Below are 14,597 nucleotides of genomic sequence, written 5' to 3'. Positions count from 1 at the left end.
AAAAGTATAAGCAAGAAGAGACTAACTATGAATATCTGAGTCAGAAATGAAAGGGGTACAGACTTTAGTACTGAAGGCTTACTGTCAGGTTTTGAAAGATGCTAAATTGATGTTTCACTCATAATCTTGAAGCTATTCACCAAATCTAAAACATGATGGTTACTTCACTTAAAAATCTTTTTGTCTTAAAGTTTCTATTTTTTCATGATATACCCTTAATATACAACTATACACAAAACTTTCAACCCAGAAATTTCCCAAGAGTTTGTTTGAAAGTAAATAACAAAACTGAGTCTTATTTATTATCAAGTTTACAAAAACAATTTCTGTAATGATCCCACATAAATATAATTCAAAATACAGAAGTTACTTATAACATCATTTCATTATGGTAACTCTTGCAAGAATATATTCTCCAATGCAGTATCAAACACACAGTTATATCTAAAAAAAAATATGAGTGTTTCCAGTACTAACAAAAAATCCAATTCACATGTATAAGACCTAAAATATTCAGCAACACATTGAAGAATAACAAAAAACACTGCACCAACTATTCATCTCAAGGCTAGAAGTGGTGATGACACCAATGTTCATATATATTGCAGTTTGAATATAACCTTATGGACAGCCAGTTACCAGTTACAATGTTATTCTGAAATATTCATTACGTGTTGCTCATGGCTAACATGGTGTTCACTTCCCAAATTATTTTGCGCAATTGATCAATGATCTCCTTCATGTACCTGGCTTTCAAATACAGTTGCTGCAAAGAGAAAGAAAGGCATGTTCATAAAACTTGAAAACAGCTGTATAAGCAATAGCAGAATTCTTTCTTTTGGAACATGGAAAGAATAGGAACTTTATGCCATAAGATAATTTCTTAATAATCTCAATTTTCTGATGTGCCATTTGCCTAAAATGGCACCTCACACAAGTTACAAAACCTGCAATGAATTTGACAACTCAATTGTATCATAAAAGAAATCAAGTTTACTCCACCTTGTTTATTGAAGTTACTGAAATTACAGAGAATACTACAATATGCCTGAATAGCAATATTCTCCAGCAAGGCATTAAAGGTGACAATATACTTTATGGGAAAGTAGCCTATGAAATATCAGTATCTCTACAGGATCAGAATGAGTCAGGAACAGCCCATGTAACTGAAACATCCTAAGAAACTTCTAAGGAAGTTTACAGAAAGCCCTTGATTTAATTCTTTTCCTGATGAAATTTCACTTATCAGAATTATGCAGTTTTTCCTAAAATTTCATCAGCAGCTGCACCTTCAACAGCAATATCAATAAACTAAAGTCTGGAAAAATGTAATAATAAGCTACAAAAGATGGAGAGGAAAGAAAAAAAATCCTTGTACTGCAGAAAGTGACTAACATGAAAATCAATAAAGAACAGTCATATGAGGCCTTGACCATCATCTTAAATAGAAAGGAGTAGAGTCTGGATAAAAAAATTTGGACAGTTTGTAGATCTGTTATGCAGGATCATTCAAAATGAGGGGAAAGAACTGTTTTAAGTAATACTGCCATACTTGGAAGCTAGACTGAACAATTAAAACCTGCGAACTAACAAGATCTCAGTGATACAAACTGGAGGAGGAACCAACTGAATTCATAGAACATGCTAAAGTGTTCTGAATATTCTGAAAACAAGTGAAACTAACATTAAATCAATGGCTGAAAATCAACAAATTCAACCAGAGCCACGAACTACTAAAACTAGGCACAAATGTCATTACCTACTACCAAAACTAGGCAGAAATGTAAAAAAATACCTATCTGTATTGTACAGGGAGGGAGTTCTACACTTGTGCTGCACTATCATAACTTTTGAAGTAAGTATGGAGTCTGCATTAACCATGTCCACAGTCATTTTACTTCATTCATCCACCAAACTTCTTTACATCTTTTTTTTCACGTTTCTTGCTTAGTTTCATGTTATGTCCTTCAGTTTATCTATCCCTACATCTTTCAAAAAAAATGTTCACTGTCTACATCAATGATCTATTTTAAAATCTTAAAAAGTTGTAATAGCTCATCCCTTTGTGTTTCTTTAGGTTTAGTGACAACTTAAGAAGCATATTCTAGTTTTGGCCTTTTGTAGGATATGAACAGCTAACTATTTCCTTATCCATATACTTGAAGACTATTCTAATACTTGCTAGATAATGTGGGACTCCCAGATCCTCTTAAACAGAATCCTGAATCTTATTTCTTGCTGGAAAATAATCATATTGAGGCCTTCTTTCACTTTGTCCCATGCTCATTACCTTACAGTTGCATGGGCTAACCTTTATCAACCATGCATCAGAACAGCTTTGAAGTCTGTTTAGGTCCCCTTATAAGCTGATGCAATCCTTCTTGCTTTTCACCTCCCTCATGCCCTTTGCATCATCAGGAAACATATTCAGGTTGGAGTCCACACCTTCAGGTAAGTTTTTTACATTGATCAAGAAGAGTAATGGTCCTAGAATAGAACTCTGCCGTTCAATCCATCTGGAGAAGGCCCCTCTGATATGCATCCTTTGTTCCCCTCCAATGAGATAATCTATCCATTGAAGGAGTTTCCCCTATTCCTGCCTGGTGATCCAGCTTCTTGATCAACTTTCTATGCAGTACGGTATCAAATGCTTTCTGGTCATCCAGATACAAACATACAATACACCCAGCCTAAGACAGAACAAGGAGGTAGTATTGCTGCTGGACTAAATCTAATTCGACCCTACTTTGAATATGCAGGACAGATCTGGACCCCCATCTATGTAAGGATATTCTTAAGTGAGAAAGAATGCAGTGAAGAGCAAATAAACTGATTCCTTCCTTAAATAACAAACATTTAAGGACAAACTGCTATATTTACGTTTGTTCTCTCTAAGTAAGAGGCAGCTTTGAGGCAAGCTAATAGAAAGTCTCAAAATACTTAAGGGATTCAACATAGTCATTATATACAAAAAGTTCTTAGTTTTTGTGTCTGTGCTACCTGTGAGAGGGAATGGCTAAAACTTAGGAGTTAACAAGTTAATCTGGGTTGCATGAAATATTGATGCATAGAACAAACTTCCAAGATATGTTATTCACAACACAATAAATCGCATCATGTTCAAAATTAGGCTTGATCATCACATGTCACTCTCCATTACTGAATAATACTTTTAACTTATCATTATAATATAGAATAGAATAGCAGAGTCAATGAAGCAAGGGAAGTGGATGAGGAATGGTAGGTATCTGGGAAACAGTGCTGACATGTGCAAAGAGATGCATGTGGCATAAAAAAATTTGGAAGCGGACAAATCAGAATGGGTAGTGCATGGGAGGATGAAGAGGTAAAGCTGCTGGAGAAATATAAGAGATGTGCATATGATTGGGAGATGTATAAGATAAAGCAGGAGAAGGTCAAGAGGAAGGTGAAGTGGTTGAAAAAGAGGGCACATGAGAGTTGTGGTAAACAAGTATCAGTAAACTTTGGGCAGAATAAGATGTTTTGGAAGGAAGTAATAATGTGGATAAAACAAGAGAACAAATGGGAACATAAGTGAAGGGGTAAAAGGGAAAGTGGTAATAGGTAATGATGAAGTGAGGGGGAGATGAAGTGAGTATTCTAAAGGACTGCTGAAGGCGTTTGATGAAAGAATAGCAAATGTAGGGTGTAGGGTGTTTGGGTCAGGATGGTATATGAAGTGAGAGTCATGGAGAGTGTTCTGGATGGTACTGCTGTTGAATTTATGAAGAAAGGGGGTGACTGTGCTGTTGACTGCTCGGTAAGGATTTCCAATATATGCACAGAGTATGGTGATGTGCCTGGGAATTGGCAGAATGCATGTATAGTGCCACGGTATACAGGCAAAGGGGATAAAGGTGAGCATACAAACTAAAGAGGCATAAATTTGAGTATGCCTGGTAAGTTGTATGGGAGGGTATTGGTTATGAGGGTGAAGGCATGAGCAGAGTATCAGACTGGGGAGGAGCAGTGTTGAGAGATGCCTTGCAGGAAATCTTATGAATATACAATGTGGGAGGAAAGCTGCTAGAAGCAGAGGTTTTTTCAAGAATGTAAAGCATGTGTACGAGTAGGAAGAGAGAAGAGTAAATAGTTCCACATGAAGGTTGGTCTGTGGCAGGGGTGTGAGATGTCATCATGGTTGTTTAATCTATTTATGGATTGGGTGGTGAAGGAGGTAAATGTGAGAGTCCTGGCGAGAGGGATGAGTATGCAGCCTGTTGGGGATGAGAGGGCCTGGGAAGTGAGTCAGTTGTTCTTTGCAGATAACATAGCACTGGTGGCAGATATAGAGTCAAAAACTGAAAGTTGGTCACTGAGTTTGGAAGTGTGTGTGAAAGGGATGTTGAGAGTAATGTGAATATGTGAATAAAAGCAAGGTCATTAGGTTTAGCAGGGTTTAGGGAAAGGTCAGTTGAGGTATGAAATTGAATAAAGGAAAATTAGAGTAAGTGAAGCATTTTAGATACCTGGGAGTGGGCATGGCAGCGAATGGAACCATGAAAGTGGAAGTGAGTCATAGGGTGGGTGACAGGGTAAGGGTTCAGGGAGCACTAAAGAATATGTGGAAATACTGAACATTATCTATGTAGGCAAAAATGGGTATGTTTGAAGGAATAGTAGTCCCAACAATATCAAATGGATGTGAGGCATGGGTTACAGATAAGGCTGTGTGGAGGAGGGTGGATGTGTTGAAAATGAAATCTTTGTGGACAACATGAGCTATGAAGTAGTTTCTTTTTTTCATATTGAAGTCTCCAGTTACGGACAAAAGCCCACATAAAGGCCAGGTCTTAATTGAAATAAAGAGAGAATTATAAAGCGGAAAAAGAAGACAAAAAAGGGAAATGGAGGGTACAAGAATGGGGTCACCAAACTGTTAATGGAAGGATAGAGTGAAAAAGATTTTGAGTGATCATGGCCTGAACATGAAGAATGGTGAAAAGTGTGTACAGGATAAGATGAATCGGAATGAAGTGGCATACTGGGGTTGATTTGCTGTCAATGGATTGAACCAGGGCATATGAAGCATTCAAAGTATAACAAGGAGGGGTCTGTGGAGCCTAGTTGTGGATAGGAACTGTAGTTCTAGTGCATAACACATGACAGTTAGAGAATGGAGGTGAAAGGATGCGGCTTTTCTTGACTGTTCCTGGCATTACCATGCTAATTTGGGAAACAGCATACAATTATGAAAAAAAAACAAGACTACCTTTTCAACCTCTGATTTCATCTAGGGCATGCTGCAGTTAAGTGTCAACATGCTTTAAGGGAACAACAAGGAATTAATGTATAATCCTTCCGCATCAAGAATAATACAGATGTGGTAAGTCATGAGGCTGGAGATCAAATTCTATATTATTACCTTAAAAAGAAAGAAAAAAAGGGATGCATGACATATTCACATTAGGTTCTGACTTTTCTTTAAAAATTTTCTTCAGGCAATTTAGTTCTTCAAGGTATTTCTGATACCTGTTTCCTATGTGGTGTGTTGCTGGAGGAAGAGGAGGGTGAGAAGACAGCCTTTGCCTTGCTATCCTTTTCTTTCACAGCTTTTAAGGGGAATACAACTTTTTCAATAGTATTAAGGCCAGACCACCTTCCTTAGACCATGGGGTCTGTAAGGTCTGTGTATTTAAGTACCTCTTAGTAATTGATTCTTTCACTGAGATGTTACACATGACCTTTTCCTAAAACTGTGCTGTCTCTTACTTGTGTAAATTCTCTTCTGGAGTAAGTTAACCATCTGCTTTCTAATTACAATGCAAGTGAAATCACCTTTGATGAAACTGTATCACTGAGAAATCAGTTTCATCATACAAATTCTTACTCCAAAGGAGTCCATATTTCCCTGCTATTAGAAGTAGCACAACCTTGGGCTGCAAGAGCCTTTAGAGAGATGTCATGGGTTATCAACAAATAAATACAATACAAATAAACATATAGATAAGTAGATATATAGGTAGGTAGACAGTTTGATAAAACAGAAATAGATATGACAGACACTGTAAACAGACAAAAATAAAACCCTGTGAGTGTAACTCTCTCTTTATACAATACCAACAGGTACTTACAGAAAGATAAACTCATCAAAATACCACAATACTCAATATCTTTAGGTATGTTGGTATTTACAGAAAGATAAACACATCAAAATACCACAATACTCAATATCTTTAAGTAAACTAAATGATACACCAAATAAACCTATATCACCACAACTCATTCAATCTACGATTATTTAGTCTGTTTTGCTTCTGGTACCGAAAATGCCTAAACAGTCTATGATGATCTAACTCTGCTTCAACTAAGTTATGCTTAGACAGAGCAGATGATCAGCACTATATATTCCATAATTCAATTTCATTGTCTTTCCATCCAGAAACAACTAAGAAGTATTGCATTTCTAAATTACACTTATATCTTGCATAATGGCAGTTCATTTATTGGAATTTGATTAAGACAAAACTTAGAAATTGGGGAACTACTTTACTGAGAATATGGATAAACCTTTGAATAACAAAATTTTGAATGTGTAATGACCTATTTTTTGTCTCTGTACAAAGCTGACTTTATAGACTGACTGATAACTATTTAGCACTTACTGTAGAGTAGCAGTAGAACAGTAAGAATAAAACATTCAAGAAATAAAAAAGAAATTCATATCAAGCAGCACGAGAGAGGAGGCAGTGTGTGCGGTTGAAAAGGAGAGAGTGGGATGGAATGTTAAGAAGAGTGTGGGTCTTCACATTCTGTTTTGCTGGTGAACTAGGTACAACCCAGGCTGCTACATCAATACAGTTCTAGTCCCCATCTCTAGCATAACTCTTTGAAGTCCAAATGCTGAAAAGCCTCTGAAAATGTCCAGAAAACAACCAACACACAGAGGAGACATGGTAAGGGGAAGGCAGAGATGAGAGAATCATGACAATACCTGATCACTGAATAATTTCAATGCCACTGTACTATGAAATGAATCAAATACTAAGGATGTTCATGTTAATGTGCTGAGAGGTGCAACTGGAGGAATGTCTGATCATTATCTTGTGGAGGCTAAGGTGAAGATTTGTATGGGTTTTCAGAAAAGAAGAGTGAATGTTGGGGTGAAGAGGGTGGTGAGAGTAAGTGAGCTTGGGAAGGAGACTTGTGTGAGGAAGTACCAGGAGAGACTGAGTACAGAATGGAAAAAGGTGAGAACAATGGAAGTAAGGGGAGTGGGGGAGAAATGGGATGTATTTAGGGAATCAGTGATGGATTGCGCAAAAGATGCTTGTGGCATGAGAAGAGTGGGAGGTGGGTTGATTAGAAAGGGTAGTGAGTGGTGGGATGAAGAAGTAAGATTATTAGTGAAAGAGAAGAGAGTGGCATTTGGACAATTTTTGCAGGGAAAAAATGCAATTGAGTGGGAGATGTATAAAAGAAAGAGACAGGAGGGCAAGAGAAAGGTGCAAGAGGTGAAAAAGAGGGCAAATGAGAGTTGGGGTGAGAGAGTATCATTAAATTTCAGGGAGAATAAAAAGATGTTCTGGAAGGAGGTAAATAAAGTGCGTAAGACAAGGGAGCAAATGGGAACTTCAGTGAAGGGCGCAAATGGGGAGGTGATAACAAGTAGTGGTGATGTGAGAAGGAGATGGAGTGAGTATTTTGAAGGTTTGTTGAATGTGTTTGATGATAGAGTGGCAGATATAGGGTGTTTTGGTCGAGGTGGTGTGCAAAGTGAGAGGGTTAGGGAAAATGATTTGGTAAACAGAGAAGAGGTAGTAAAAGCTTTGCGGAAGATGAAAGCCGGCAAGGCAGCAGGTTTGGATGGTATTGCAGTGGAATTTATTAAAAAAGGGGTGACTGTATTATTGACTGGTTGGTAAGGTTATTTAATGTATGTATGACTCATGGTGAGGTGCCTGAGGATTGGCGGAATGAATGCATAGTGCCATTGTACAAAGGCAATGGGGATAAGAGTGAGTGCTCAAATTACAGAGGTATAAGTTTGTTGAGTATTCCTGGTAAATTATATGGGAGGGTATTGATTGAGAGGGTGAAGGCATGTACAGAGCATCAGATTGGGGAAGAGCAGTGTGGTTTCAGAAGTGGTAGAGGATGTATGGATCAGGTGTTTGCTTTGAAGAGTGTATGTGAGAAATACTTAGAAAAGGAAATGGATTTGTATGTAGCATTTATGGATCTGGAGAAGGCATATGACAGAGTTGATAGAGATGCTCTGTGGAAGGTATTAAGAATATATGGTGTGGGAGGCAAGTTGTTAGAAGCAGTGAAAACTTTTTATCGAGGATGTAAGGCATGTGTACGTGTAGGAAGAGAGGAAAGTGATTGGTTCTCAGTGAATGTAGGTTTGCAGCAGGGGTGTGTGATGTCTCCATGGTTGTTTAATTTGTTTATGGATGGGGTTGTTAGGGAGGTGAATGCAAGAGTTTTGGAAAGAGGGGCAAGTATGAAGTCTGTTGGGGATGAGAGAGCTTGGGAAGTGAGTCAGTTGTTGTTCGCTGATGATACAGCGCTGGTGGCTGATTCATGTGAGAAACTGCAGAAGCTGTTGACTGAGTTTGGTAAAGTGTGTGAAAGAAGAAAGTTAAGAGTAAATGTGAATAAGAGCAAGGTTATTAGGTACAGTAGGGTTGAGGGTCAAGTCAATTGGGAGGTAAGTTTGAATGGAGAAAAACTGGAGGAAGTAAAGTGTTTTAGATATCTGGGAGTGGATCTGGCAGCGGATGGAACCATGGAAGCGGAAGTAGATCATAGGGTGGGGGAGGGGGCGAAAATCCTGGGAGCCTTGAAGAATATGTGGAAGTCGAGGACATTATCTCGGAAAGCAAAAATGGGTATGTTTGAAGGAATAGTGGTTCCAACAATGTTGTATGGTTGCAAGGCATGGGCTATGGATAGAGTTGTGCGCAGGAGGATGGATGTGCTGGAAATGAGATGTTTGAGGACAATGTGTGGTGTGAGGTGGTTTGATCGAGTAAGTAACGTAAGGGTAAGAGAGATGTGTGGAAATAAAAAGAGCGTGGTTGAGAGAGCAGAAGAGGGTGTTCTGAAATGGTTTGGGCACATGGAGAGAATGAGTGAGGAAAGATTGACCAAGAGGATATATGTGTCGGAGTTGGAGGGAACGAGGAGAAGTGGGAGACCAAATTGGAGGTGGAAAGATGGAGTGAAAAAGATTTTGTGTGATCAGGGCCTGAACATGCAGGAGGGTGAAAGGAGGGCAAGGAATAGAATGAATTGGATCGATGTGGTATACCGGGGTTCACGTGCTGTCAGTGGATTGAATCAGGGCATGTGAAGCGTCTGGAGTAAACCATGGAAAGCTGTGTAGGTATGTATATTTGCGTGTGTGGACGTATGTATATACATGTGTATGGGGGTGGGTTGGACCATTTCTTTCGTCTGTTTCCTTGCGCTACCTCGCAAACGCGGGAGACAGCATAAAAAAAAAAAAATACATATGTATATATATATATATATATATATATATATATATATATATGTACTTGAGCAAAGACATATCTAACAACAGTCAAAAGTTCATGTCCAATTCACACAAGTGGAACATACATAAAGTAAAAGATTACAACAATAGTAACTTAAACCTACCTCCTTGAGCTCCCTGGATTCTTCCACAAGGTGACGATAATTTTCACCAATTTTTTTATGGTCTGGTCTGTTGTCTGCCTCATCCTTGTAAGGGATTAAGCTCTGTGATGACAAAGTTACTAAGTTGCACAACATTTTAAAACTTCTTGGACATGTAAAATTATAAAAGCAAAATGAAATATACCATAACTATCATCATATACCCAAAAGTTTCTGCAATGTATTGTTTCACAATGTATTCCATGCAGTTGCAGGGAAAGAATTACTTTTAAAGTGAGAAGATACTTGATGAGACTGTAACCCTTTTGCTAATGACACTATCTATTTATTCATTATACTTTGTTGCTGTCTCCCTTGTTAGCAAGGTAGCGCAAGGAAACAGACGAAAGAAAGACCCAACAAACCCATATACACATGTATATACATAAATGCCCATACATACACATATACAAACCTATAAATTTCAACGTATAAATACATATACATACACAGACATATAGATATAAATACATGTAGTACATATTCATACATGATGCCTTCATCCATTCCCGTTGCCACCCACCACACATGAAATGGCACCCCCCTCCCCAGCGCGCACACGTGAGGTAGCGCTAGGAAAAGACAACAAAGGCCACATTCATTCACACTCAGTCTCTAGCTGTCATGTGTAATGCAGGAAAACCACAGCTCCCTTTCCACATCCAGGCCCCACAAAACTTTCCATGGTTTACTCTAGATGTTTCACATGCCCTGGTTCAATCCATTGACAGCACGTCGACCCTGGTATACCACATCGTTCCTTGCACACCTTTCACCTTCCTGTACGTTCAGGCCCCGATCGCTCAAAATCTTTTTCACTCCACCTTTCCACCTCCAATTTGGTCTCCCACTTCTCATTCCTTCCACCTCTGACACATATATCCTCTTTGTCAATCTTTCCTCACTCATTCTCTCCATATGTCCAAACCATTTCAATACAACCTCTTCTGCTCTCTCGACCCCACTCTTTTTATAACCACACATCTCTCTTACCCTTTCATTACTTACTCAATCAAACCACCTCACACCACATATTGTTCAAACATTTCATTTCCAACACATTCACCCTCCTCCGCACAACCCTATCTATAGCCCACACCTCGCAACCATATAACATTTTTGCTCTCTGAGATAACGTTCTTGCCTTCCACACATTCTTCAATGATCGTAGAACCTTCGCCCCCATCCCTACCCTGTGACTCACTTCCACTTCCATGGTTCCATCTGCTGCCATATCCACTCCCAGATATCTAAAACACTTCACTTCCTCCAGTTTTTCTCCATTCAAACTTACCTACAATTAACCTGTCCCTCAACCCTATTGAACCTAATAACCTTGCTCTTATTCACATTTACTCTCAACTTTCTTCTTTCACACACTTTACCAAACTCAATCACCAAATTCTGCAGTTTCTCACCCGAATCAGCCAACAGCAATGTATCATCAGCAAACAACAACTGACTTACTTCCCATCATTGGATTATGTGTTAATTGACAAGCGTGTGAAAGAAAGACTTTTGGATGTTAATGTGCTGAGAGGGGCGACTGGAGGGATGTATGATCATTATCCAGTGGAGGCGAAGGTGAAGATTTGTGGGGGTTTTCAGAAAAGAAGATAGAATGTTGGGGTGAAAAGAGTGGTGAGAGTAAGTGAGCTTGGAAAGGAGACTTGTGTGAGGTAGAACCAAGAGAGATTGAGTGCAGAATGGAAAAAGGTAAGAGCAAATGACGTAAGGGTAGTGGGGGAGGAATGGGATGTATCTAGGGAAGCAGTGATGGCTTGCATAAAAGATGCTTGTGGCATGAGAAAGGTGGGAGGTGGGTAGATTAGAAAAGGTAGAAAGCAGTGGGATGAACAAGGAACATTGTTACTGAAAGAGAAGAGAGAGAGGCATTTGGACAATTTTTGCAGAGAAGTAGTGTGAATGACTGGGAGATATATAAAAGAAAGAGGCAGGAGGTCAAGAGAAAGGTGCAAGAGATGAAAAAGAGGACAAATGAGAGTTGAAATGAGAGAGTAACGTTATATTTTGGGGAGTACAAAAAGATGTTTTGGAAGGAGGTAAATAAAGTGCATAAGACAAGAGAACAAATGGGAACATCGGAAGGGGGATAATGGGGAGGTAATAACGAGTAGTGGTGAAGTGAGGTGATGGAGTGAGTATTTTGAAGGTATGTTGAATGTGTTTGATGAGAGAGAGGCAGATATAGGGTGCTTTGGTCAAGGTGGTGTGCGAAGTGAGAGGGTCAGAGAGATTGGTTTGGTAAACAGAGAAGAGGAGGTGAAAGCTTTGCAGAAGATGAAAGCCAGCAAGGCAGTGGGATTGGATGGTATTGCAGTGGAATTCATTAGAAGAGGTAACAGTTGTTGACTAGTTGGTAAGGATATTCAATGTATGTATGGTTCATGGTGAGTTGCCTGAGGATTGGTGGAATGCATGCATAGTGCCATTGTATAAAGGCAAAGGGGAAAAGGGTGAGTGTTCAAATTACAGAGGTATAAGTTTGTTGAGTTTTCCCTGGGGATAGGGAAGAAAGAATACTTCCCACGTATTCCCTGCGTGTCGTAGAAGGAGACTAAAAGGGAAGGGAGCGGGGGGCTGGAAATCCTCCCCTCTCTTTTTTTTTTTTTTTTTTTTATTTTCCAAAGGAAGGAACAGAGAAGGGGGCTGGATGAGGATGTTTCCTCAGAGGCCCAGTCCTCTGTTCTTGACGCTACCTCGCTGATGCGGGAAATGGCGAATAGTATGAAAGAAAGAAAGAAAGAAGTTTGTTGAGTATTCCTGGGAAATTATATGGGAGGGTATTGATTGAGAGGGTAAATGCATGTATAGAGCATCAGATTGGGGAAGGGAAGTGTGGTTTCAGAAGTGGTAGAGGGTGTGTGGATCAGGTGCATGCTTTGAAGAATGCATGTGAGAAATACTTAGAAAAACAAATGGATTTGTATGTAGCATTTATGGATCTGGAGAAAGCATATGATTGAGTGGATAGAGATGCTTTGTGGAAGGTAATCAGAGTATATGGTGTGGGAGGTAAGTTGCTAGAAATAGTGAAAATGTTTTGTCAAGGATGTATGGCATGTGTACAAGCAGGAAGAGAGGAAAGTCATTGGTTCTCAGTGAATGTTAGTTTGCAGCAGGGGTGCGTGATGCATCGGTGGCTGTTTAATTTGTTTATGGATGGGGTTGTTAGGGAGGTGAATGCAAGAGTTTTGGAAAGAGGGGCAAGTATGCAGTCTGCTGTGGATGAGAGGGCTTGAGATATGGATATTCCTTTTATTTCATTTATTATACTTAGTCGCTGTCTCCCACATAAGTGAGGTAGTGCAAGGAAACAGACGAAAAAATGGCCCAACCCACCCACATACACATACATATACATAAACACCCACACACGCACATATACATACCTATACATTTCAATGTATACATACATATACATACACAGACATATACATATATACACTTGTACATATTCATACTTGCTGCCTTCCTCCATTCCCATTGCCACCCTGCTAAACATGAAACAGTAACCCCCTACTCCCACATGCGCACAAGGTAGAGCTAGGAAAAGACAACAAAGGCCACATTTGTTCACACTCAGTCTAGCTGTCATGTGTAATGCATCAAAACCACAGCTCCTTTCCACATCCAGGCCCCACAAAACTCTCCATGGTTTACCCCAGACGCTTCACATGCCCTGGTTCAATCCACTGACATCATGTTGACCCTGGTATACCACATCATTCCAATTCACTCTATTCCTTGCACGCCTTTCATCCTCCTGTATGATCAGGCCCCAATCAATCAAAATCTTTTTCACTCAATCCTAATCGCTGTTTTCTGTGTTAGCGAGGCAGTGCCAGGAAACAAACGAAAAATGGCCCTTTCATGCATATATACATATATATACATAAACACCCATAAATGCACACATACATTCATATACATATCAACATATAAATACATATTCTTTCTCCCCTATCCCCAGGGAGCTGTGGTTTTGGTGCATTATTACATGACAGCTAGAGAATGAGTGTGAACGAAAGTGGCCTTTGTTATCTTTTCCTAGCGCTACCTCGCGCACATGAGGGGGTTGTTATTTCATGTGTGGTGGGGTGGCAATGGAAATGAGTAAAGGCAGACAGTATGAATTATGTACATGTGTATATATGTATATGTCTGTGTGTGTATATATATGTATACGTTGAGATGTATAGGTATGTATATTTGCGTGTCTGGACGTGTATGTATATACATGTGTATGTGGGTGGGTTGGGCCATTCTTTCGTCTGTTTCCTTGCGCTACCTCGCTAACGTGGGAGACAGCGACAAAGCAAAATAAATAATGAATAATAAAATATATATATATATATACATACACAGGCATATACATATATACACATGTACATGTCTATATTTGCTTGCCTTCATCCATTCCTGGTGCTGCCCCTCCCCAAGGAAAACAGGATCACTGCCCCCTGCTTCAGAGAGGTAGCGCCAGGAAAACAGACAAAAAGGCCACATTCATTCAAACTCAGTCTCCAGCTGTCATGTGTAATGCACCAAACCCACAGCTCCCCATCCATATCCAGGCCCCACAGGCCTTTTCATGGCTTATCCCAGAAGTTTTGCATGCCCTGGTTCAGTCCATTGACAGCACATCATACATGATAGCCGTTTTCCACTTTAACGAGGTAGCACCAGGAAACAGATGAAGATAGACACATCCACTTATATGCAAATATATCCATATAAACATATATATATATATAAATATATATATAAGGTCAGTAAAGTCAGAGGTTGGTGTAAGAACAAAAGCTTAGAAAGGAATAGCAATGCTAATGAAGCAGGAATCTTGGGAATGTGTGAAACTGTTAGGAAGTGAGCTCCAAACTTACGTGAGCAAAAATGAAAAT

General features: G+C 39.4%; 1 protein-coding gene across 4 annotated transcripts in view; it reads right to left on the bottom strand.

Annotated features, from left to right (window-relative positions):
* Window positions 1-287: 287 nt before the first annotated feature.
* Window positions 288-14,597, bottom strand: part of MED30 (Mediator complex subunit 30) — a 33,204-nt gene continuing 18,894 nt past the window's right edge. For 2 of the 4 annotated variants that reach the window (XM_071671308.1, XM_071671307.1), the window contains exons 5-6: window positions 9,634-9,735; window positions 288-766 (exon numbers count right to left, since the gene is read on the bottom strand). In XM_071671308.1, coding sequence (XP_071527409.1) covers window positions 668-766; window positions 9,634-9,735 — 201 coding nt within the window. In that variant the 3' untranslated portion in view covers window positions 288-667. The remainder of the gene's footprint in view (window positions 767-9,633; window positions 9,736-14,597) is intronic. The other 2 variants (XM_071671309.1, XM_071671310.1) reach the window with 2 other exon arrangements.

The sequence above is a fragment of the Panulirus ornatus genome, chromosome 16 (assembly GCF_036320965.1).
Source record: "Panulirus ornatus isolate Po-2019 chromosome 16, ASM3632096v1, whole genome shotgun sequence".
In the NCBI taxonomy this organism is placed as follows: Eukaryota; Metazoa; Arthropoda; class Malacostraca; order Decapoda; family Palinuridae; genus Panulirus; species Panulirus ornatus.
Note: the sequence above shows the minus strand (reverse complement) of the source record. Positions and strands in the feature narration are given on the sequence as shown.